General features: G+C 52.2%; 1 protein-coding gene across 2 annotated transcripts in view; it reads right to left on the bottom strand.

Annotated features, from left to right (window-relative positions):
- The window catches only part of PCDH19 (protocadherin 19), a 59,809-nt gene extending 36,404 nt beyond the window's left edge, over positions 1–23,405 (bottom strand). For both annotated transcript variants that reach the window (XM_056359998.1, XM_056359997.1), the window contains exons 1-2: positions 20,979–23,405; positions 17,577–17,904 (exon numbers count right to left, since the gene is read on the bottom strand). In XM_056359998.1, the coding sequence (XP_056215973.1) occupies positions 17,577–17,904; positions 20,979–23,119 (2,469 nt within the window). In that variant the 5' untranslated portion in view covers positions 23,120–23,405. The remainder of the gene's footprint in view (positions 1–17,576; positions 17,905–20,978) is intronic.
- Between the last annotated feature and the right edge of the window lie 221 nt (positions 23,406–23,626).

The raw sequence follows: 23,626 nt of genomic DNA on the forward strand, positions 1-23,626 counted from the left end.
GCTCCTCATCCTCTGAATCAAGCTGCTCATCTTCACCAGGAGCACCGGTCTGACCTTTCCTTCGTGCTGCAGGCATCACTGGGGACCACAGAAATGGCAAATCATTCCCAAAAATCCACTGGGTCTCCCCGGTGGGAAGGGCAGAGCTTGTAAGACCACTTCTCCTGGTCCTCCTGTATCCTCAGTCCTGTCCTCCATGGGCCACTCAATCACAGGCTCCAGCATCTGCAATAAAACTGTTGCTGCCTGTTAGGAGATCTCACCAGTACTTAATTCTTATGGTTTGAACTATATTGCGGGTGATATAGAATTCATGCAAATTAAATAAAAACACTACAGCTGCACGGGGGAGACAGGGAAAATTTCAAAGTAGAGACCAGGTCAAATGAAGTATGCATCAGCAGTGAGGGAAATATCATTTAGCAAGCTGCTTATTTACCTCATGGGAAATAAATAAGCAGTCTGAGACTCCTTCCTGACGGGAGCAGGCACTGTACAAATCCCCACTGAACACCAAAACCTAGCCCCGCGGCCCTGAGAAGAAGAGTCCAGGCTCATCGTGATGCTCTCACACCCAGCAACGCAGCTGGTCTCTCTCCCCACACCAGCAGGAGACTCATCAGATGCAGCTCGGGGCTGGGACCAGATCTCAAGGGACATCAGGAGAGGTTTTCCCCCATCGTGTATGATGCCACATAATTAGCCCCTGCACTACTGGCTACTGATGAGGACACTGCTGCCTCAGAGCATCGGTCAAAGCCCAGGAGCAGTGGCTGCAGACCAGCCTGGATGTGCACTGTGGTGCCTGACCCACGCCTCCTTCCCTGCGCTCACCACCAGCTCCACTCAGGCGCTGCCGGCATCAGCAACATCTGCAATAGTGGGCGAGGGTCCTGAGCACTGCGGCTGCAGCCTGGGAAGACGTAGCAGAAAACAGACCCATATTTCCCAGCTCCTCACTCTCCAGCACTGGCAGGACCTGGCATGGTGGGTATCAGAGATGTGAGAGCAGCACCAGCCCCAGGCTCTGGGGTAAACATCCATGCAAACTCTACCCAAGCAGCTACTGGCGCTTCCACCATGCAGGAAAGTCAGCAAACGCTGAGGACACGGTGGGGCAAGCGATGCCTGTGTCACCCCATGGAGCCCATCACCCTCCCCTCCGACAGCCAAGCCGTGCTGTGGCTCAGGGACCCCCATGGCGTCAGGGACTTTGGAAAGGACCCAGCTGACCACCGGTCCCCTTCTGCAGCTCCAGCCTGCTCCGGCACCGGAGCACATGCCAGGGGAGAGGGGCTGAGGGATGCACCTCCGCTGTGTCAACAGCTCCAGGCAAGACAGAAAGTAAAAGTGAAGCAATTCGGCTCTTATTGAGCACCAGTTAAGAGCCAGTCACCTGGAGGAGCTGGAAAGGTTAAAAGGATCTGACCTCTGGCATCTCCCTTTGCAGCCATCTCCCAGCTCCCTGCTAAAGCCTGTAATACAGGAGATTGCAAACTGTAAACTAGCAATATAGTGTCTCTGAAAAAGTAAGTGCATTTAGCATCTGATATTGATGTTTTATAATTAGATGTAATACAGCAGATCATTTTCCTGCCCTTGATCAATGAAACCAGGGTCGGGTTTGGGGTTGGGCTTTTTTGCAGACACTGATTGCTGCCTAAACCAAATGGAGCAGTGCCTCGCTTGGTTCAGCAGGAACGAGCAGAGACGAGGATGTGCAAACACAGCATCCATTTAGATTTACTATCCCCGAAATATAAACAGAATATTTATTTCTGACCTTTTAAGCACTAATTCCAAATTTAATAAGGTACAATGAACATTCCTCAGAGCCGGACTCCATGGCTGCTTAACACCACCGACCCTCTAATTACTACTGTAGCTTAAATAAAGGGCATTTGGTTCTGATGGACATTATTAAACACCGAAGGAACTGAGTCCAGCCTCCATTTTCTCTGGATGAAATAAAAAGCATTGCAGAGAAATCACTGGGAGAGTTCATCCTTTAGCATCACCCCGTTCATCAGAATGAGCAGAAGTATCAAACCAGACTGTATTACGGCGCTGGCATGCCCACTAATCCACACTGAACTCCTGTCCCCTCCCCAAATAAATACAGGCTTTGTCATTTTTTATCTGAAAATGGATCAGAAGCAGGAGGAAGGGAGCTGCTGTGATGTGATTTTGAAAAAGGGTACAGGATTAGAAACCCAGATGGAATCCCAAGAGAAGCAACACACAATGAAGCCATAATTACACTCCTGAAAGCCACAAATAGTGTCACCCGGTTGAATTTGTCAACATATCAGAAATCTACAGTATGGTTATGAAGGGCAAAAATGCAACAATAAAAAACCTGCCTCACATTCAAATGGCACCTATAACCCAAAACCTCTTTGGTGACTGTGACACAGAGGTCCCTCCAGCAGCACCACCAGGGCAGGCACCTGCTCGGCACCATCCCCACAAAACTGATCGAAAAGCAAAATACTGACCCAAAAGGGGAGCATGCTTTCTAGAGGAGAGCATACAGATACCCTCCCTGCACGTGAGCAGCCAGGAGGCTGGCAATGCCCCAGCAGCTGGCCAGTGCCCCCGAGACTGGGACTGGAGGGATTTGGGAGCAGCAGGAGCAATGCCTCCCTCCCATGTGCCCACCCAAGGGCACAGGGACGAGGTCACCAGCCCCCCTGGGGCACAGCCTTCTGCACGGTGGTGCTGCCTCAATACACCCAGGAAAATTCCCTGCAGAGATATAATAACTAATAAACCTAATAAAAGGGTTTTTTCCCATCACCTGTGCCTGGGACTTTCAGATATGTAATGGATCCATGCATGCAGCTTCCAGTGTGGACTACACCCCTCCCTAAGTAGTGCGAGAAACAATCTGGATCTAATCAGCAGCCCCAGGGTAATGGGGCATGACTTACAGATTTGTTAAAAAACCTTTCAGAACTGTCCTTTCCCTGCCTCCTGCCATTAGGAATGAAAACAAATATAACAGAGGAACCTTTTTTTAAATGTTCCCGTCTCTAGGGCTAAATAAAACTCCTTGTCATTCACCTTCTGGAGCGGCAGGTCAGACTGATGCATTTTGTAGGGAACAGGAGAAATCACAGATTTGTCACTGAAAAAAAAAAAAAAAAAAAAAAAAGAAAAAAAAAAGAAAGGAAAAAAAGAAAAACCAAAAATCATTGCAGCTGAGTTAAAAATAGCAAAGGCGTGAGATGCTGCTGCCAGCTCGGCACATCGGAGTGACGGGATGCTCGGGCAGCCGCCACGCCGGCTGCATCCCTGAACGCACACAAGCCCCGGGGCAGGTGGGGGGCACACCACAACAGTGCCGGGTGCCAAAACAGAGCCAGGCTCAGCTGCTGCCCCACCGCCGAGGGGCACCTTGCTCTGCTTCTGCATCCCAGAAGAGACGGAGACACCCCCAAGGCTCCCTGGGGCGGTGGGCGAGGGGGCTGGCAGCTGCAGCCAGACCATTTCCCCGCTCAGTGGCTTAGCAGACACAAGTTTGGCCAGGGGTACCGAAACCGGTGCAGCGGCGGGCGGCAGCCCCGGGGGCAGCCAGGGAGGGCAGGATGGGCGCATGGGCACTTCGGCCCTGCCCCATGTCTCAGCGCAAGCCCCGTTTCTTCTGATTTTGGGGCAAGCAGCGAGCGCTTCCCGTATCCCCTACACACCCCACAGGTGTTTGCATCCTACAGCTTCACCAAGGCCTGATCCGGTCCCATGTGCACCCCCGGCACATGGCCATGTGCACCCACACCCGGCTCTGGAGTGCAAGCTCCACACCAGCAGCTCCTGCCTGGCTCCGGCAAAAATTCCCCAGCACTGCTGGATAATAAAACTGAGGCGAACACTGCCCCGTGTGCTCATCATGCTGTCATTTACATTGTTTATCTGTAATTGCACGGAAAGGCTTGCAATCAGGATAGCCTTGGCCAGCACCCGCTCTAAGCCTCAAGGGGATTTTGCTCACAATGAAATTATTTATCAAAACCATTTTCTCCGATTTTAATTTTTTTCCCAACTTGGGCAGGAAAATGCAGCTCTCCAGCCCACAAAATTACCCTGCAGCCAGGGGAGTGACTGGGACCCTGAGCAGGACTGGCCCTCCCGGCGCTGCCATCGCCACCCACGGCACCACGCACACAGCCCGGCGGGGAGGTGGGATGCGAAGGGCACGGCACAGCTCAGCCCGGCTCCACTCCCCTCAAAACCTGCTGTCCCCCAAAAGGTGTCACACTGGCTCCAGCAGCCTTGGGGACACGCCAGCACCCGTCCAAAGAGCCCTTCCTCCCCCCTGAGCCATGCTGCCAGCTCGGAGGCACCAGGAAACTGAGGAATTTAGCCCAACAGGAGCCTGTTTTCTCCCAGAATAAACTGTAGGGAAATAAATGATAATAAAGCACCCGCTGGGTTAGGGGATCTCTGCTCCCGCAGTCACTGGATGCCCCTCTCCTCCCCACACTGCCCCCCCCCCCCCCCAGCCCGACAGCCACCCCACACTATTAACAGCCTGGTAAAAACAGCCTGTTGGTTATTACAAAGATGCCAAAACCTTACTACTTCTTGTTCCTTCCAGTTAATGTACCATAGCCGAGGATGAATTGCTATTACAACGAACTAAAAATAAAAATGTTTCAGAGGCCGTAATTGGCTTGTCTTGTTGGGCTTTTTAAGGAGCCAAAGTACCAGTTCCAGGCTATTAGCCCTAAGGTTGTAGGAGAATGGTATAAAATATTTCTTCATTAAAACCCTACCTTCTCCACAGAGGTGTTTTTCTTTAGGGCTTTCTTCCCCCTTTCCTTTTTTTTTTTTTTTTTTTTTTTTATTCTTGCTTTTTTAAAAGACTTGTGTTATCAAATAAGCTTTAGTTAAAAGAGGACTTCGGAAGCCCAGAGGTGATATAAATAGACAGGGCTCGGTGCAGCTGGAGAACCAGCCAGAGCCTTCACTCATCTATTCAGGTCACTTTCCTACAAAACTTACGTAATATTCCTCAGTCACATCTGTAATGTTGGACCGTTCTTAATAATCAGCACCAAATCTTGCAGTCCTCGGGAAGACGGTGCTCTGTGCCGGCAAGCACCCAGCCCACCGGCACAGGATGGGGACCGCCACCACCGCAGGCTGCAGACCCTCTACCAGGCGGCCAGGGGTGCCCCAGCTGCTCCCTGGAGGGGGTACAGCAGAGGTTTTTTTTCCCTTTTGAGGCCCTTCGGTGCTACTTGGTTCCTAGGAACCTTAGTTACCACCATTACTCAATATCGGCAACAAACCCAAGAAAACCGGAACCATTTATTCAGCAAAACCCTTCTTTCAAAAGAAGCAGATGCTCTGCTGAGCAAGGACTCGGCAGCTCGGCACCAGCCATCCTGATGAGGATGGTGACGATGCACCAGCAAAACAACAATTCTTTATGGTCACAACTTTAAAATTAGCTGTAAGTCCTGCCGCTTGCAGAGCCCGCTCCGACCGACGGCAGCACCTTGGGGCTGCCCTCACCACTCACACGGAGCCGGGCATGGCAAAGAGCTCTGACAACGGCTTAGAGCGGCGTGCCATTGAAATAAATAATAATAATATTGATAAGGATGGTGACCAGTCTCTAGATAACACTGCACAACCAGGGAAACTCAGCAGAAGAATTACAACAGAGCCTTTTACTTTCTGCTTTTGCACAAGAAGAAGGATGACACGTTTCTTTGAAATGACAACCCAACAGTTATTTACTACTTTGATTTTGTGATTTGAAGGTTGCTGTTAGAAGAAGACTATTTCTGTTAGGTACAATTGCTATTTTTTGATAGTGTCTAGGCAATACCTTGTTAAAAAGGGCAAAACAACAGTTATTAATTACCCTAATTAACCCAATTCATAAGACACATTTGTGTGGCTGTCATGACAACTGCTTTGACTAACTTGCCAAGAATAGCTTAGCTGTCCATTCAAATAAATCCCTGATAATTACTAGTCTAGTTTACTGGGCTTCTGTGATAATAATAATTAGTGCTACTGTACAAAAGGTCACGCTAAACAGTTTATGAATGATGCATTTTGCATGGTGATTACATGAGTCACGCAGCATCCAGCAAACAGACGCAGCCACGTTTCCAACGTGGCAAGAGGCGATTAGATGGGAGCCTGTGGCTGCTCTGCCTTCAGACAGCACGGCGGGCCGAGAGGGAGAAGTCATTAAGGTCAGAGAAATAACCAAGGAGAAGCTGGGTGAAGCTGGGACAGCCACCGACCTGCCTCCTCAACAGCCAGGGTGTCCTTTCGTCCATCTGTCCACCCAGCCACCACAAGCCAGGAGGTGGTACCCTACTTCTAATGAAGGCGGTGGTAGAGACACCAAAAAGCTTCCAAGCCTGCCCTGTCGCATGGTGGTATCTCACCTCGCCACCTCATTCCCCACCCCCGGCAATGACAGATAACCATGGGTCACCCCTCTGGTTTTGACATACTTCCTCATTAGTAGGTTTCAGGATCAACCACAAACGTGGGGTCAGGTCACCAGGAGCATCACGAGTCAGGGCTGAGCAGCCTCAGCCCTCTCAGTCTCCATCTCTGCTGGAAGAACTCCTCCAACCTGTGGTTTGGGTCTCCCCATGACCACTCGCAGCTCCAGCAGACCCTGTGGGTGCTGGCTGTCCTGCGGGCAGCAGGCACTGCTCAGCCCAGCATCACTGCTCCTGCGGCTGCTGCAGGCACCAGAAGAAAGGCTGCCTCCCCCCGTGGAGGGGGCTATGCTTTCATACACCTTCACCGCAGGAAATCCTGGGCGGTCAAATGCCATTTTTCCTTTGCTGAGGTTTGTAGGTGAAAACTGATCCGTGGGATTCCCTCTGGCTGCACCTATACAGAGGCAAGAGGGGACAGGACCGCAATGCGCCAATGCTGCAAAATCCTGCAAAAGCCCAGGGCAGGCAGGGCAGCAGGGCAGGGATGGAGGCAGCACACTCACATTTAATACAGAGGACAGCTGCCAGCTCCATGGAAATCTATGAAATCACCCCATTTAAAATAAATTCTGATTAAATACCACATATGGTCCTTATTGTCTGTCCCTTGTTACCTATCACAAGAGGCATCTGCATGTAAACAGGGTCTTAATCTGCAAATATTTGTCTGCTACAGAACTCTCCTCCCTCACCCCCACCTGAACTTGCAATTATTCTTATTGATTGACTTTAAGAGAGCACCATGCACATGCCTCGAGCTGCCACGCGCCGAGCAAACAAGGGAACAACACCAGGCTCCGCTGTAATCATTACCGGGGCGAGCAATTGCCCTGTCACACATGGCAGGTTATGGCTTCAGACTGGAGGCAGCAAGGCCAGATGAACGCTTAAAACGTCGTTACAGTGTGAAAAGCGAGGATGTAGAAATGACACCTCCTTTCTCAACAAATCTGTTCCCAGAGCATCTCCCAGCTCTGCGGATATTTCATCTCGTTAAGCCTGAAGAGCCAGCATAGCCCTTGGAGCAGGGATGCAGGCTCGCGGCCACTTTGCCTGCCAAAATAAGCTCTGAAGAGGACGTCTTCAATCTGGGGGAAACTGGATTTGAGGTCCCGAGAAGGATTTCAGTACTGGAGCCTGAGCCCAGGCTCGCTTGCGCAACACCCGCAGCCCTGGCTGAAAGCGTGCCTGCTAGAAGACCAGGTGCTGTTATCAGACCAACGAGGGGAAATTAGGGAAACCTGATGCTGAGCAGAACCTTCCCCAGTTTTCCCAAGTGAAGTTTGCAGCTCAGTTCAATATGTTAGTGTCTAATGAAGGTTTCCCCCATACTCTGCAGGGTATAATCATTCTCCTCTTAATGAGCATGTGTTAATGGCATATTAATGCTGACAACAACTAAGTGCAGAGAACAAGAGATGAACATATTCCAAAATTCGTCTCTTTTTTTCTGAACAAAGGAATCCATCGCACGGCTGAGCAAGCCCCAGCCCGGCGGGAGCCCACGGCTCCCACAGCGATGCCGCCGGCTCTGGTCCAAGGGCTCACCACGGGATGCAGAGCCTGGATGGGACCACGGCTTTGGTCTCTTGCTAACCCAACCCCTGCAATTAAACCGATGTACAGGGAAGGATCTCAGCCCAAGCGTGGTACCTCCCCCCAGAGAGGGGACACAGCCACAGTGGGGCTGAACAAGAAAGCAGAACTGCTCGCAAATGTCTGGAAAAGCGTTTCACTGGGCAGACAGGTTCGGATACTGTCTCTAAGCCAACAGCCGTGTGGATTTGATCACTAAATGTCACTGAAGCTGGGCCCCTGCCAGAGCATCCAGATGTGAATCTGAATATGAAAAGTCCAGGAGGGAGCAGGTGATGGGAGACGCAGGCGCAGGCACCGAGCCCCATCCCGGTGCCGCTGTCCCAGCCCATCTGGGTTTGCGTGAACAAGTTTACATAAGCTCGCAGGCACGGAAAAGAACACACACAAAATGGGTGTTTTCCTGTTTTTTCATCTCTGTTTGTGAAGGCAGCTCCCAAAACCCTGACAGCTTCCCACAAGTAGCATCAATCCGCCCCGCGGGTGTGCTGGCCGCTGCCAGGCGCTGCAGGGAGGCGCGGAAGCCTAATACCCTAATTGCCTGACTCCCGTGTGCTCCCACCAGCGCATACACTTAGGTTTCCAGATCGATAATCAATGCTAGAATCAATAACAGGGAATTTAGCTACATTATAAAAACAGTAAAATCAGCCAATACTGAGAAATGACTATTGAGTCCTGTGTTTTCTGTACTCACTTAGTCTAATAATGGTGAATGATATTTTCCAAGTACATTATTCAGCAATAAAACCACCGAATTATTTGATCTCTTTCTAACCTTTATGATTCTAAGCACTCTTTTTGACCCAGATTGAATGAGGCAACATCTGCAGAGCCTTTCACAAAATTGTACTCAGCATGCACTATAGTAGGTCCGCTGCCAAAGATAAATGTTATTATTTTAAAGCCATCATCCTCCTAATAGATGAGCAAACACACTGCATTAGCATAGCCTGCAGAGCTCGAGCACGGGTGAGAAAATGCCAGAGGGTTTTCGCTTAATGGAATTTTACATACCTGACTTAGGATGGGTTAATGCAGTCTACCAACACGGGAATTTTAAAACCTGCCCTGTGGCATACACCTGCCATTACAAAAGATGGTATAATCTGACAAGCTCCAGATCCCCGTGAGAACCACGAAGGATTCACGTCCAGATCTCCAGTGGCCAACAGGGCATCAAGACAAGGACCACAATTGTCTACATGGCCCCACCACGTACAGACCTACGCTATCTACCACAGCCCCACACAATGTATCGGGTGTAAGGAGGAGGAGCGGCTGGGGTTACCCGCAGCGTGCTGAGGGCTTCCATCCGAGGGTGTACAAAGTGCAGTATCTGCGATGCACATCTGTCCACTGCAGCATTAGCACTTGCCGCATGCAAGCCTTCACCAGCCTAACGAGAACTCACCGTAATCCTGTGTTAAACAGGGAGGCACTTCAAGGCTAAGTGCTAATCACTTGTTCAGCTGACGTAAGCCATTACTTCACTCCAAATTTAGACCAGAAACTTGAGGGAGACACTGAAGCAATGATGCTGTGGTCTTTTCTCCAGCAAACCCTCCAACAGGTGCCACAGGCAAGCTCTGCCCCAAAAGGAACAGCGAAATGGGGAGCCATCCACGGCCTCAGTGCCACTTTGCTGAGCCCTGGGTGATGCTCCTCTGGGGACAGCAGGAACTGGGACCACAGGGGACCCCAGGAGACAACACACACTGCAGCCCTGTGAGGGTAGCGCTGCCTGCAGAGCACCCCATTCATCACCAATTCAGAGCATGCTCTAATTTAAATTATAATTACACTTATAAGTACACAGATTACAACTATTTATGCTACAAATAAGACCATCCTGTATTTTAATTAACAGAAAATGATTGGAACTCAACTATAGTCTCTGCTGGGAACAATATCTAATCATTTATTGAAGCAAGGCCATGTGCCCAGCCCCATAGGCAGCCTGGCAGGGAAGGGGGAGCAGGCAGGGCTGGAGGTCCCCCCATCCGAGCCCTCGCATGGGAGCAGGACCAACCATCAGAGGGGGTCACAGGAGAGGTCTCCCAGGAGAGATGGAGGGCTCACGGCTGGTGAGCCTGCAGGCAGAGCCTGTGGATGGAAGCAGGCAGGGGACGAAGGGCAGGCAGGGCTCTGCCCTTCCTGGCTGATGGGAATTTAGGAAAGACCCCAGCAGGACACCCTCAGTGAGGGCAGGAGCCCAAGGACCTGGGAGGGCACCTGGCTGATGAGCTTCTCTGGCTCAAAGTCCTCAGGAGGGACTTCTGGAAATGGCAGCTGGAAAATATGGCTCGAGCAGATGCGCATGAGGTTGTTAGTGCGCTTGGCCTCAAGGATGCCTTTGCATGCAGCATGTGCTTTATGCAAAGCGAGCGACGGGGAGAAACCACAGAGTTCAAATCGCTCAATACAACAAGAGTTCATTTGGAAACTAATATAAGAAAGGCCGTAAGTAGCATGCAAGACCACCCTTTTGTCGTAATTTTAAAAAAAACTTACTATAAATCTTCCGTAATTTAAAGGAAAATTCTTATCTGCCATGTAAATATATGTGCCGGAGCTTTTTTTATAGACTCAACAAGTAAGAGTTATGCATCAGAAATATGCATCAGAAATTCAAATTTATGGAGAGGAAAACAAGACGCGCCTCTCTATTTTCAGTAAAAGTGAACCATAAAACCCAAACCAGTAAGCATAAAATCAAATGAGATATATATATGGTTATATGACATATTACATACTTATTTGCATAATTAGGTACAATATGTAACAATTCTATACACACTTTTTATATGCTTATAAATATATCATGTATAACATACAGTGTATAGCATATAACAGATAACATATAACAAATAATATAGAGAATGCAATATATAATGATATAACCATATCCATGTTGAGCACTCTAGGTGTTGCTATCAGCGGAGAAGGGTTTTACTGTTAAACACAGCTTGGCTCCTGCCACCACACCACACAGCGGCCTCTTAACTCCTCCCCAGGCTCCTGCAGCAAAGCCCCTTGGTACCACCCAGCCGGGACCCCACTGCGGGCTGGAAAACCCTTGGAAAATCCCAAGAGAGGAGCCAGGATGGGGTCACAACCCCATATCATCCGTACAAAACATACAAGGATTAGTGGTGGACTTGGCAGCGCTAGGTTTACAGTTGGACTTGATAATCTTAAATGCCTTTTCCAGCCTCAGCGATGCCGTGACAAGCCAAAGCTGTTGGACTAAAGGCTCGCCTAAGCCACCGCGCAGCGAGCGCAGCCATCAGTGAGGGACGTAGTTAAATGTGAATGGGAGCCAGCGTATTTATCTCTGTTGCAAGGTATTCAAATGAATTTTTCCATACAGAGAGCTTGGAGCGATTACATTAGGAGACGTATAATTTGGTTAGGCTGACCTCGGAATGGAATCAAAAGCTGCTGATTTCCATAATGTTGGCCTCTGACGCTCGGGGAGGTCAGGGGATGTGCAGCGATACACAAAACACTTTGGGAGTAGTTAAGCTGAGGGATTTGCTGGGACTCGTGATTTCGGGGGCGTATTTGGAGCGAGCAGGGAGCGCAGCTGGGGAGGTTGGGGTCCCCCCCACAGGCTCGGGCTCCCCGGGGGGTGCAGTGTGCCCGCTGGCTGCCCTGGCAGGGACCCCCGAGCCCTCCCCAGGGAGGGGGTAACCAGCCCCTACCTGAAGTCGGAAGCACCGCTCCTCTTCGGCAGGCTCTGGGAGAAGCAAGGCTGCCGCTAGCTCCCAGGCAGGGATGCACAGGCACAGAAATGCAGAGGCACTAATGAGAGCCATGACCTGTGCTTACCCATCACGGTGCGCATCGCAGGCACAAAAAAGTGCTGAGTTACAGTGACCTCCCAAGGAGAAAACAAGACTGGCAACGCTTGCTGCAAAGTCAGCTTCCGACTAGTCAAACGTCGACGCTCATAATGTTTTAATTATTTTCTCTGCTGAAAATAAGCCTTATTTCAACAGCCTGGCATGCCTCAGTGCCACAAACTTTCTCCGGGTTGGAAATTATCTCCGTTTTCTTCTTCCCCCCCCCCCCCCCCGCTCTATACACAGCATTACTCAGAAGCAAGCCAAATCCCTTCCAATTATGTACGATGATGTTTCCCCAGCACCACACTAAAGCAAGGCCCTTCACTTCTAAATGGCATGGTTTATAACAAATTGTCTGTTATACCAGACAGAAACTGATTTCCTCAAACCCAGCATATTAAAGTGAGTACATTCATTCTGGTTGTAACACACAAAATGTGATTACAACAGACACTTTGGGGGCTTTTTAAGGCTAGTGGAGAAGAGGAGGATAAGCTGGAGGGGAAGAAAGAATTGACAAGTAGAGAAATGACAGAGAAAGAGGAACAGCCACGCTGATTTCATTTCTTACAAAACAAAAATCTTTGTGTGTTGTTGAAATGTGCTTTAGTTAGCACCGCCAGATAGCCAGAGCAAAAACTGCCGGTGCTGCCTGAAACGAAAATTGCTCTATTGTGCTTAGAAAACCATTTCCTACAGTGAGGAGAACGCTTTCCAGGTAGTAAAAAGCATATCTGAAACCAACAGGGCCTTATCCTGCAACTGTTGCTCGCTCAAATAATCCCTGCTGCCACGAGGAGCCCAAACAAAATCAGTGTGAGTGAGGATTACGCGGGAGTGTATCAAGGTTGGGGGATTAGACCAGGATTATCACTAAAACCAGTAATTCCCCATCTTACTGATGGTGGCCATCAGCTCAGGAGGCAGTGGATCGCCACAGCCGCAACCCCTCGGTGCCGGGGCCGGAGCTGGGTCTGGGACCTGCCAGGCACGCAGGTCCCTGGAGGACTCGAGTCCTGATGGATCAGGGCTGCTCCACCTTGACCCTCTCCAGTGGGACCCCCCAAAGCAGCACCAGAGCAAGCCCATGCCTGACCCACACCCTGCTCACAGTGAAACGGCAGCACTGCTGCTTCCCTTCCCTGCCACTGCCGTGACGGAGCCATCCTGCACCCCCAGAGAGTCAAGCTGAACCTCCATGCTAATTCTACCTTTGGACACCCAACCTCTCAAACAAGACTTGCCGGCGCCCATTTCACACCTCCTCACTTCTCCCATGCTGGGTCCTGCCAGGGACCAGCCACCACTCAGCCCCGGCTGAGACTGAGGGGCAGAGCCAGCTGGCGTGCCCCCGGGGATGCTCCCCGTCCCAGGGCAGCGCTCGATGCACCAGCACTGTTTCCCAAAGCAGCACAGATTTTGGATGTAAAACTGTCCCTGAAACGCAGATGCAGCCATTACATGCACCTTGTTTTCTTTTAAAACCGTGAAGTCAAAATCCAGGCATGTAAGTGTTACCCAAGGGTGGCTGCTCTACATGCAAGTCGTGTCCTGAGAATCCTAAAAGGCTCGGCATTCAGACCGGTTTCCACACCACCCCAATGCAACGTGCATTTTTATCGAGGAAGCTGCCTAATGGCTCCTATTAATTTTGATTTTTTAATCTCCTGGTACAACTTCCAGTAATATACATGCAAAACTTGACAACAAGTCCTTTTGGTTTCAAAGCTGACTTCCCCTCCGGCTCAGCAGGAAGAAAAAAAAAATAAGCCCTCGGCAGCAGCAAAGCCTCTGACCGGCAATGCCCTTGCAGCTCCAACATGTCCCACTCTCCCTCCTGCAAAACAAAACACTAATGGGGGCCAAGCTTCCCCCTGTCAGCCACAATCACCAGAGCTGCTCGCAAACGCTTCTTGCATATCATTGCCTACCACCACAAGGATGCTAAAAGGCTGCAGGCAGGGGTCCCCAAGTGGTACCTCAGCACCCAAGGGACCACCGAACCCCAGTGAGGCCGAACCCCCCCGAGATGTCCCTCACTGCCTCCCGATGCTCTCTTGGCAGCCATGCCCTGGCACAGGGAGAGCCGGCAGCTGAATCCAGCCCCCACCCAAAGGGAAAAGCTTTTCAAGGGTCATCTCAAACTTTTTTGCATCCTCAGAGTGGGGTTGCAGCCTCTGCAGACACCGCTGTTAATCCCTTGTGGATCAGCAGGGAAAGGTGGGGAGCACTGACAAACCCAATTACCACCGGCACGGCATGGCACCGCCTGCCCCAAGACCTGCCACTGTGCATACCACTGCTGCGGCACGGGAGGAAACATTTCCTGAAGCTCCACAAACAACCCATCCTTGGGGACTTCTATTTCAAGGTTCCTGACTGTTAAAGTAAATGAGCCTCACGTTAAAGACCAGCTACATTGCAAACCGACCGCCGCTAGGACAGCGCGTGTCTGCAGAGGCAATCACTTACTCCCAGCCACAACCATCATATGCTAAGCGACATCGCCAGCGACACATTTACCTCTGTATTTTATCTTTTATCAACCGACGCTCTGCCTTCTCATCAGGAAAAGTCACTCCTAGGTGGAGCAGCAGCGATATCTCCCCGATGCTGACACCTCATAAAGGCTCCCCAGGGAAATGCCAGCAGCCTCGTCACTGGAGGCAACTCAAACCAGCCCAGACAAAGTCCCACTGGATGCACTGCAGGGAACAGTTTGGCTCTGGAAACTCTGGGCAGGAACTGCATTTATTAAATGCTCGTCACCTGAAGGTGTACCAGTAGCACGCTTCACACGTGTATCATCACACCATAATACCTGCTAAGGCAGCGATGGGCTACGGCTGCGATGCTCCTCCATGGAAGCATCTTCTATGGAGTTTCTGTGTCACCCTGTGTGCCAGGACAGGGTTGTCACTCTAGTCACCACTGAACCTCCTCACCCTCTGGGGTCACCTGGATTTTTAGGAGCCAGTAGAACCCACACCACCACCAAGATAAACTTCCCTTGCAACAGCTGGAAGCATAACACTGGGACTCTCTGCCAAAAAACATAGAAGTTCCCACCCTAAACCAAACTTCCAAGCAGCTTTCAGTTGGGATTTCTCCTCCCTGTGCCCTGGCCCTGCCCTTTTGTCCAAAAGCTTTCCCTAGGAGCAAGCAGATTCCCACCAGGACATGCTGCTCTCCCCAGGAGCACCCACCCATGAGCTGCTGATCCCTCAGCAGGGCTGGAGAAGCGCAGCTGCCCTCCTGCGTGCCCGCGGGGCTGCTGCAGGGCACGTTTTCAGCTGACACTCCATGGCACTCATTACAAGAGACAAATTTATTGCTCCAGGCAAGGTACCGGTTCTTTGCAGTGCATCCCACCTGTACAAGTGATGGGGAAATGGGGCGTGCTGGAGCCACAGGGAGAAGCAACGAGCATCCCAGCTCCCTCACATGAGGGTGTGCAAGGCGGTGGGGGTCTTTGGAGAGCACACGCTGCCGGAGCCCAGGCTAACGAGAAGGGACATGGACAAGCACTGCCTTCTGCCCGCAGCTGCCTATTAACTTTATCAGCCGAGCTGTGATGTTCCCGATGCTCCTTCCCTCCTCCTCAGCACGGCAGACCTCCCCTGCCAGCACGCACTTCTGGCTAACGCCAACATGATGGATTTTATGACTGAATTTTGTCTGTGGCAGTGAATCACAGGCTGACAGGGTGCTCCACTGCTTGGTGCCCGTAGCAAGGCACCAGCCAGAGATGCGCTTGAGACCCCTCTGCAAAGCACACTGCTCTGGGAAGGCAGGAATTCCTCAGGGACCGCAACCCCCAACATCCCAACAGCAACGGTCACCCACATCCTTGGGATGCATCCCCCAGGCAGCTAGGCTCCCTGAGCCCCAGCTGATACCTAGCAAAGGGCACAGGCAAATCTGAGCATCAACGGAGATCCCCTCATGCACGAAGGGCGGCATTTCCCACCCCCAGCCTGCCCAGGCACAGCACAAGGAGCAGACGGCTTTGGTAGCAGCTCTTCCGCCTTACCTGACCAGAGACAGGCTTATCCCAGACTGCTCCTACCCAGGCGTGGATGCAAAGTCCCTGCCTCCACCCACTGGGGGACCTGGGAGCAGAAGAGCCTGCGCAGCTCTATGGCTGGACACGTGCAGTAGAATATACGAGCGCTTATATTCAGGTCATTCCCTTTCTGTTATGGCTAAGAAACTCTATTACAGCTTTTATACCAACACCAGAAGTTAAAATTGAGCTTTAATGCTCTGGACCAGCGCTGGGTTGCTCCTGCCATACCCTCCCAAAGGCAGGCAGAGTCATGGTGCCGCAGCCACAGGCAACCGTGCAGGGCTGTGCTGGGGCACCGGTGCAGGAGGTGCCTCCTCACAGCATCTCAGCAGGTAACCTTGAACAGGCAAAACCCTAATGGAGCCTGCACGTGTGAGGGCAGGAGAGCCTTCAAACGCAGGCTGAGCAGAAGGAGGCTAAATGCCCACGATCTGTCACGGAGATCCCGACAGCCCCCTCCTGACCGTCTGGTCATTAAAAGCTGCACCTCTGCTTTGAGCGACCGGCATTTGGGCTGGGAGCACTGTAAAACTGGGCTGACACCAGTACATGACCTCCTGGGAGGTGGTTCTGTAGCCTTAGCAAAGGTTGAACACCAGGGTTCAATGAGTATTTTGCCAATACAAACACTGCAGGATGAAACCCGCCAGCACCAGCCCTCTCCAGCAGCCCTGCAGACTCTCGCAGAGGGCCAGGCTCTGCTCCCCATAGAGCAGATAAATCTGAAGCAGCTCCACTGTCTTCAGCAGCAGCATCTTACATTTACACCAGCACACTGAACGCAAAACAGAGCAAGCCATAAATATTTCAGCTGCTTTTTCAGCTTTGTTATTCTGCTCAAAGCAGGAAACATGACAAACCTTTGATTGTTTTGCTTAATACCAAACAATAATTCAAAGAGAGACAAACAAGCAACATTAAATGATGCCTGTGATGTACAGGAAAGCTGATGAATTAGAAGAACCTGATGAGAATGGTGTGGATCGGAGCAGACCCTTTCCCTGCCCTTGGCAGGTACCACGCATCCCTCCTCCAGTTGCACACCCATCCTGCACGGCGAGGGGACAGTCCCAGGCCAGGCGTGCATGTGGTTGCGCTGGGGCACCCTGCACTGCCTGCACCCCCAGCACAACACGCTGCCTCCAGTGGAACAGCCACCACCACCACTTTCAACCACCTTTTAACAAACTCTTGTGAAGTTAACGAGCACCTTGTCCCCTGAGTATCATCATACCCAAAATCCACTTGCAAAGCAGCCACCTCCAGCCTCCCAGCAGCATGGAGGCAGCGTGGCCAGGCACACCCATGCTAGCACCCCCGCTGGGGCATCCCTGAGGGTGAAACATCCACCCATGGCCACATCAGGGCTGCCCCAAAACCTGCAAGGTGGGTGCCCACCACTCCCCCTGCCCGTCCTCCATCACTCCCTCACCCAGGGCATCCAACGCACGGAAACCACCACAGCCTGTTTGCTCAACACATCGTTTCGGCAGCGCTTACACCGACAGACCCACAGCCCATGGTCCACGTGCAAACCCATCACCGATGCCACAGGGGCACGGGCTGCCCGCCTGCACTCACCTCTGGCAGCGGCATCCCGTTGATGATGAGGTCGGGCTGCTGGGGGCTCTGCCCCGTGAAGGTGTGATGGTAAATGTGGTTGGAGCCGGCGTTCCTGTTGTTCTGGCTCTCCACGTTGAGGAAGGTGCTTTCAGAGCGGCGGCAGCCCAGCGGCAGGGTCTGCTGGTGGTAGTCAAAGTAGTTGAGGGATGAAGTAAGAGAGGAGCAGCTCACAACGTTCATTTTATCTGTCTCTTCCACGTCCCGCGGTACCAGGCGGATATCATTCTTGCTGATTTTCTTCTTTTTGCTTGATTTCTTTTGATGCCCGTAGGAGTATTCTGCAATTCTGGGGGACAGAATGAAAATGAATAGCTGAGAGCATCCCGAACCCTGCCCCACTAAATACACATGCTGAAACTCAGAGGGCTTGGCCCCCATCTCCATGTAGGCTTCTTAGTCATGCACATTACGTCATGTTTTGAGACTGGTGGCACAACACAGACTTTAGCTTATTTTCATATGCATAACACTTTCAGGTCAAATATGAAAAATAATGGGAAGGAAGAATGCCTTTGGTTTTTTCTAGTGTTTGTAATTGCTGATATTTAGTTACTAGGAGTAAAGTCCAGCCTGCAGAAGAGAAAAATGGAGATGTTAAAATCCATGAACTGAAAAGGGTACCTGCATTCATTTCCATGCATAATAAGGATTTTAAAAGTGATTTAATTTGGTCCCTATAATGAAAATTCAAAACGAATAGCGGATTTTTTTCCCAGTTCATTTTCCATAGCAGTAAATAAAGCAGACCCAGAAGCAGTCCTAGCTGGCAAGCTCTACTCTCTCACACTCCAAAGGCTGTTTGTTTATTAATGTTTTATCCAAATTGCTGGTGTTTTGACTATATCCTGATAATACCTAATAACTCAAAATCTTTTCTCCAGCCGCATCCTATTCCTCCCTCACTCCCCAGCACGCACACCCCCTTCTGCTGGGAAACGCTTTCACCTTCCAGAAATCAGAGCGCAACAAAACTGTGTTTTTCAAAAAGAAATTATCCTTTTTGACCTTTTTTTCTTTTTTTTACTGCAAGCTTGTTTTTCTCTGCCTTTCTTTCCCTCTTTGCTTCCCACCTGCCAAAAGAATCAACTGATTAAGTGCCTTGTTTGCCTTCTGCAATACACCAGAGGAAAAAAGTTACCGTAAAACACCACCCAAGCAAATAATGACAAATATGATTGCACCTTGCATTAACTGGGTATGCTCAGCTCAGAGTGACTGTGGCTTCTCTTTCCATAGGGAGCAACACAGCCCTAGCGAATGCCTCACAGATGAATTTGTACATGCACTGCACTGGGCAGCTCAGTATTTCACAGAGAAGCACATCAAATGCTACCCACAGTCAGAAATACACATTTGAAAGTCAGGACTTTGCTGCTTTTCTTGTTATGATTACAGCATTAAAAAAAAAAAAAAAAAAAAGACACACCAGAAACAAACAACCCAATAGCTGCAACAGAAATAATGGGATGAATAAATAATACAGTTTATCTAGAAAGGCAAATATTGGACAAATATTCTTGTTCCAGAAAGCTAATTGCCTGAGCATGAAAATGCCAGCAAGTCAAACAGCTCTCATATACCTTACATGCCTCATAAATTAACACATTTTATGAAGACTGTCCAGCAGCTCTTGCAAGAGACTCTAAAACAAGGCACTGCCAAGCCCAAAGGCACGCACCCGGTGTGGGGAGAGGGTGCCCCACGGTCACAGCCGCTGCTGCGCCTACCTGGTGCTTCTCTACCTCCGCAGCTGACTTCTGCTCAGATGCACACTGATAACCGCCTGTGCATCCCCCTGAGCATGCAAATAAATCAGGGGAAGGCAGGGATTTCTGTTGTGCCAACAATCTATATGCTGCTGACTCCTCTAACAATGCTTGATGAAGCTTTAATTGTTTTGTTTACCTAAATGTTTAAGTTTGGCAATGCGAGAGCCCAATTATTTCCTGCAGGCATTCATTTTGCTGTCCTTTCTCTATTGACCAATTATTTAATCAAACTGCACTTCATTAATCCCTAAGCCATCACAGTAAACCCGGGGCTTATACATATGTGTGAAGCTGTTAGGGGCACCACCACAACGTGATTTTTATCTATTCAGGCCCTATTCTCCTTTAATGGGCCAAGCTGGCAAGAAAGCTGGTGTATGGGCTTTCACTTGAAGCTAGACATCCCATAATACAGCACAGATCGACCTTTATTTGCAGATGATTTTTCCCCCATCAAGCAAAAAGGCTTATAAATGCACTTTATGCGGTGAAAACCGGGGATAAAACCCAAACTCTCCAGCATTATTTCTGCGTAAATAAAACTTTAAAGACTGCACATCCCCCTGCGCTGCAGAATCGCCGGGGGCGAGCGTGCGTTTCCAAGGTAGAGCAAAATTAATTTCCATCCCTCCCCTCTGAAACGACTCGGTGCCGAAGGAATGGAGAAGTCATGGCTATTTCACTAGTAACAGGATTAAACCATTTATGAGGCATTGCAGCTGCTCTTTTATGGCATCTGATTGATATTCATGTGTGGTTAGCATTTGTCTCCTAACTTGTGTAACACAGAGAATAGTAAAAGAGAGACAATAATCGCCGGGCTGTTACATATTCAGGGGACTGGATTTCCCCTATCAGCCTTTCAGCGGTTGTGAGCATGGGGCTGACCTCCCCTCCGGCATTTCGGACCCAGAAGCACGCATCCAGCCAGGGCAAAATAACGCGGCGCTGCAAAAATCTCCCCTCGCCCCATCGCTCCCAGCCCAACCGGCCGTGCCAGGCGCTGGGTGCTGGGTGCTGGGTGCTGGAGCAGCGCATCGAGGGGAACCGGGTGATTTTCGCCACTATTTTACCCAGCCAGCCCCACCGGCAGCCGTGGTGAGGAGCCGCATCGGGCGCACAATGGCTCTTTTGAGCGGCGAGCGAGGGCTGACGGAGGCCACCGCGGCCACTCGCGCTCCTGCCGCGGGGCTGCGGTGGTGGCTGGGGGGCTTTCCCCCCTCGCCAGCCCGGGGAGCCATGCTGGGGGCAGGGGGCTGCCCACAGGAACCAGCCACGCCGCCGTGAAACTGTTCTCCCCCTTTCCCGCGACGGAGCACGTAAAATCAGGGATGCTGCAACAGATTGTCAAGCCACACAGTTAAGTCGATCCGTTACTCGGCACGCATTCCTGCTCTCCTCCCCTGAACAATTTTTTAAAGCCTCGCAGGAAATTTTCTTGGAGGGACGGGAAGCTCACTTTTGTTCCTAAAGCAAATCTACCCCCACCCACCCCCACCCCCCAAAGTATACAGCAGCAAATGGAAAAGTAACTGTGACAGCAAAAATCAAAGCAGACCCGGCGGCCGCACAGAAACAAAGATGTCTTTACCTGCAGTTGTAGGTCCTGATTTCCTTGTTATCCCTTTTGCACTTGACTGCCACGAAGATCATGGTGACAAAAAGAATGGCTGCGATAGACCCCAGGGCAATAATGAAAATCAGAGAGAGGTTAACAGATCCTATGGACTCCTGGGCATCCAGGGCTGGAGACAGGTATATCAAAATCAAGGCAGAAGCAGAGAGAGATGTTTTTCCATGGTCATGAGCCACCACGATCAGCTCGTAGGCTGTCTTTGCGTTCTCCCCAAAGGCTCTGGTGGTCCTTATCTCTCCATTGATCTGGTCTATCTCAAAAAATCCTCTGTCTCCTTCCACCATTTCATAGGAAAGTCTGCCATTTTCACCCTCATCGTAGTCGTCTGCCTTGACCACCGTCACCAAGTAGCCAACCCCTGCGTTCCTGGGGATGTACACCTCCGCGGTCCCGTTGACCAACGGTGGGGCCGTAATCACGGGGGTGTTGTCATTTACGTCCAGGACAATCACCCTAACAGTGGCATTGCTCTGCAGAGAGGGATTACCCCCATCTTTTGCCAAGACCTTGAACTCAAAGGCCTTCGTCTGTTCATGATTGAAGGACCTCAAAGCATAGATATCTCCAGAGTTGGGGTTTATGGAGACATAGGTGAAGACAGGCATGTCCCTGACTTGGGAGGGCACAATCTGGTAGGAGACGCTGCCATTGAGGCCCAGGTCAGGGTCCCTGGCCGAGACTGAGAGGAGGTAGGCCCCCGGAGTGTTGTTCTCCTGCACAATGACCTGGTAATAGGGCTTTGAGAAGTGGGGATGGTTGTCATTCTCATCCGTGATCTTGACGGTGAAGGACTTGGTGGCCTGCAGGGAGGGGACGCCATTGTCCTTGGCCTGGATGGTGAGGTTGTACTGATCCCTCTGCTCCCGGTCCAGCCGCCCATCCACCAGGATGGTGGAGAAGCTCTCGTACTCCTGGAGCCGAAAAGGCACGTTGCCCAGGAGCTTGCACTGCACCCGCCCGTTGGCCCCGGAGTCGCGGTCCGAGACCCGCACCAGGGCGATGACGTACCCCGGCGGGGCGTTCTCACTCACCTCCACCAGCTCGCTGTTGACGGAGAGCAGGTTGATGAGGGGTGGGTTGTCGTTGGCATCCTGGACGCTGATGGTAACTTTGCAATGGGCAGGGATGGAGTTAGGCCCCAAGTCCTTGGCCTGCACGTCCAGCTCGTAGACGTGACCCTCCTCGTAGTCGATAGCACCGCTCACTGTGATGAGGCCGCTCTGTGGGTCTATTTGGAAGAGCTCCCGGGCCCGATCCGAGACGTAGCTATGGAAAGAGTAGAGGACCTGGCCGTTGGTGCCCTCGTCCGGGTCAGAGGCGTTGAGGCGGATGACCGGCGTACCCGGCGGGGAGTTTTCAGGCACACTGACGGTGTAGGCCGGCTCCTCAAAGAGTGGGTTGTTGTCATTGGAGTCGATGACGCGGATGCTGAGCTCCACCGTGCCGAAGTTGGGCGGGTCACCGCCGTCCAGCGCCGTGATCACGTAGCTGTAGTGGGACTGGGTCTCGCGGTCCAGGCTCTTCTCCACCACCAGCTCAGCGAAGCGTGACCCATCGCCCCGCGTCTTGGTCTCCAGCCCAAAGAGGTCGTTGGGGGTGATCTCATAGCTCTGCACACCAAAGCTACCCGAGTCCGGGTCGTAGGCGCTCTCCAGTGGCACCCGGGTGCCGGGGCTGGCCGTCTCAGAGATCTCCAGCTCGATCTGGTCAGTGGGGAAGCTGGGCGCATTGTCATTGAGGTCCTTGATCTCCAGCTTGATCACGCAGATCTCCATGGAGCTGGACATCACCTCCAGCGAGATGACACACTTGGGGCTCTGCCGGCACAGCAGGTCCCGGTCGATCTTCTGCTTCGTCACCAGCAGCCCTGACCCGGGGCTGATGTCCACCAGGTGGGGGGCCGAGTTGGAAACCACCCTGAAGGCGGTGGGCTGCCGGGGGTCCAGCACGAAACCGGCGTCCCGGGCGTCCTTGGCGACGTTGGCGATCACCGTGCCGGCCCGCTGCTCCTCCTCCACCGAGTACTTGAGGTTGACGAGGGCCCCGGCGCCGGCCCACAGCAAGGCGGCCCCCAGCAGCGCCGGGAGAGCCCCCATCGCCGCCGCCGCCCCCGCCGCGCCGCGCCCCGACGGCCGACGGCCGCCCGCCTCAGGGGCCCGCAGCCCTCATGCGGACAGCGCCCGCCGGGCTGCCCCGGCCGCAAGCGGCGGCGGCGGGCGGGTGCGGGCACCGGAGCCGCGGTCCCCCGCGCCCACGCCAACACCGCCCGCTCAGGCGCTCCGAGCCGGCGGCGCCGCGGCTGGGCCAGGCATGGCGTGCGGGAGCGGGGTGCCGAGCCGAGCCGCGCCGAACCGAGCGGGGCCGAACCGCGCCGCGCCGCGCCGAGCCCGTTCCCGCCGGCGCTCGCTGCGGCGGCCGCACGCCACTGCCCGCAGTCCGGAGCGCTGGCGGGCGGCGCGGGGGCGGGCGGCGCGGGGGCGGGCGACGGTGAGCGGCGGCCAATGGGCGCCCGGGGGCGGGGCCGGCGCGCCGTACGGCCGCCAATGGGGCCGCGCCGAGCCGCGCTGCCGGCCGGTGGGGCGGGGCCGGGGCGGGGCCGGCGG

Source organism: Falco biarmicus, chromosome 14 (genome assembly GCF_023638135.1).
Source record: "Falco biarmicus isolate bFalBia1 chromosome 14, bFalBia1.pri, whole genome shotgun sequence".
Classification (NCBI taxonomy): Eukaryota; Metazoa; Chordata; class Aves; order Falconiformes; family Falconidae; genus Falco; species Falco biarmicus.